General features: G+C 31.8%; 1 protein-coding gene across 1 annotated transcript; it reads right to left on the bottom strand.

The window, feature by feature from the left end:
• Positions 1-1307: 1307 nt before the first annotated feature.
• On the bottom strand, positions 1308-2409 carry LOC106069990 (endoplasmic reticulum resident protein 29-like). The gene is given in 2 exon segments (XM_056035567.1): positions 1308-1955; positions 1957-2409. Coding segments are annotated over 2 exon segments (768 nt in total). The 3' UTR covers positions 1308-1640.
• Between the last annotated feature and the right edge of the window lie 200 nt (positions 2410-2609).

Raw genomic sequence — 2609 nt, 5'->3', positions numbered from 1 at the left:
GAGAGAGAAAATGAAAGAATAAAAGAGAAATGAATCAAATCGTCATAAGGAGCATTGGTCCGCGGGCATTGTCTTTCTATCGTCTGCTGGCTGATCCACCTATTGTCGTGTGTCGTCTGCTAAGTAAACAGTGGCGGGATGACGAACAAATGCTTCAATAAATGTGGATAAAAACTGAAAGCGCCATTCTTCATAATAATCTCATCAAATGTCATCTCCTTGTAAAAAAAAAAAAATTAACAAATTAATGACCGAGAGATTAATTGCAGCTTAACATAATAATTAATTTCTGTTAAAAAGACCAGAGCACCCAGATTAAAACAATGGCGGCTAGTTGAATTTTTTTTTCCATTTCATTTTAGACGTAATCAAACATTTGAACATTGAATTAGTTGTTAATGCTTGCGAATCCGAGCTTCTGAAAAAAACGTTATTTTTAGTTTTAGTCAGAGAAGAGCGCAGGTCAAATAAAGTTACACTAAGAGGCGGTGGTCAGGGGGCGGGATGGTGCGACACTGAAGTGTGAAACATTTCTTTGTAATGAGCTTGATTTTCGTAACAGCATCCTAGAGTTTAAGAGGACGCCTTGAAGTGGGCCTGTTTTGTTTAGGCAAAAGACGTCAATGAAACAATGGTGCGCCACTTTGAAGACATTTACCGTTTTGACGTGAGAAATACGGACGGACTATCATTCACGTCACTATAGAATCGCATTGGCGGAGACGCATTGAAAGGTCTTCTTCTAGAAAAGTTTTGAGTCGATCTCGTTAGAAGAAAGTGAGTTGCTATTTTTTTTTTTTTTTTTTTAACAGTAATAGAAATATTATTTAATATCAAAGACATACTACCTAACCAATGAACCCCCTAAAGACAGAAAAATGATACAAGTATACTCTACTCCAGAACAATCAACACAATATCAGATATCCCTGACCCCCAACACCCTATTTTTTTATTTTTTTATTTTTTTTTTTTATTTTTATAACTTTTAATTTAAAAACCAGGTAGTAATTTTTTTTCATTTAAATACTGGTATTGCTAATTAAATAAAAAATCTAGCATGAATAAAAATGCATTCATTCTAAACACATATAAGATAATTTCAATAATTAATTTTAAAAAGGCAAACAGAAAAATATAAACCCATAATAATCCCAATTATGGCTGAATAGTTATTTAAAATAACAACATATAATCATTGTAAGTTAATTATTGCAGAAAAAAAACTCTTTTTTATAACTCATTTGCTGCAAGAATAAAATAAAAAATATACAATCTAACACATTTTATTTCAATACCTAGGTATGCTGAGCTTACAAGTCATATTGAATGAATGAAAAATTAGGTATTCGGCAGTAGAATTGTAGCTAAGATAAAACCTTGGCTTGAGCATCAAATGTTGATGAATGGATTTTTGATTCCAGTAAATGATAATGCATATAACCTTCTTCAATCAACAACACAGTCAACTTGAAAAATGATGTGAAGATATTTGGTCAACAAATGTAATGGAATAATAAATTAATGCTCTTAAAAACAAAACATAAAACACTGAGTACAAAATAAGAAGCTTTTACAAAAGTAAAGTTCTGATGCAAAGAATTCAACAACCAGTCTAATGATAAGTCTTGAAACAAGTTTTAAAGTTCATCTTTGACATTTAACTGGAATGTAGTTAAAATATTAAGTCTATTACTGAGCTGTTCTTTCTTCTTATCACTGACTTTTCCAGAACGCAATTTTTCAATGCGCGACACTTCAGTTTTGACAAAATCTGTTCCCTTTTCTAAAATCTTTTTCATAGTTTTGATATAAGTATCTGCTGATGTTTTCTCTGCTGTATCCGTTAATTTCTCTGCTGCCTTTTCTGCTTGCTCTACAATTGCTGCTTGTTTATCTTTTGGTGCAGTGAAAAACTCATTGACAATTTTATCAAATTCCTCTAAACTAGTCTAAACATCCAGGTCTACCCAACCAAAGACCAGTTTCCCTAATGACAAAGTTCTTGATATCATCAGCATTTTCCACACTAGCTGTATATTTGATAGGATCATCTAATTTGCCATTAAGAAACAGTCTATACGCTGGGAAGTTCTCCTTTTTAACACCATACTTTTCTGCCAGATCACTGTTGTCTTTGTCTCCATAATCTGCAACTTGAACTTCAGCTATCAATAACTCTGGCTGCTGTGTACTTGATTTGGCCACTTCTTTGAAAACATCTTGTTTCTTCCCATAAGGATATGTTTCATCAAATTTGACTAATACAGCCTTGTGTTTTTGTATTATCTTATCAAATACTCCTGAGTTTAACGCTACAGATCCAACAACTATTTCACCATAAACATGATGAAAAATTGCAGCAAAGGCTATTAACGAAACGCTAACCATTGTCACAGAAGAAGACATTTAGAAATTAAAACGAAATGACCTATTTTATAAACAAAATTCATTTGCGCTAACAAAAGTTTAGTTTTTTTTTTCATTTTGTACATAAGATTTTGGATTTAAACTTGGTGTGTATTAATTATTATATCTCTGGCATTATAATGTGTTCGTGGCTTTTAATATTATCTTAAAACGAAATAATAAAAAAGTATTGTAATATT

Source organism: Biomphalaria glabrata, chromosome 7, assembly GCF_947242115.1.
Source record: "Biomphalaria glabrata chromosome 7, xgBioGlab47.1, whole genome shotgun sequence".
NCBI lineage: Eukaryota > Metazoa > Mollusca > Gastropoda > Planorbidae > Biomphalaria > Biomphalaria glabrata.
This window is presented reverse-complemented; position numbering and strand designations above follow the sequence as displayed.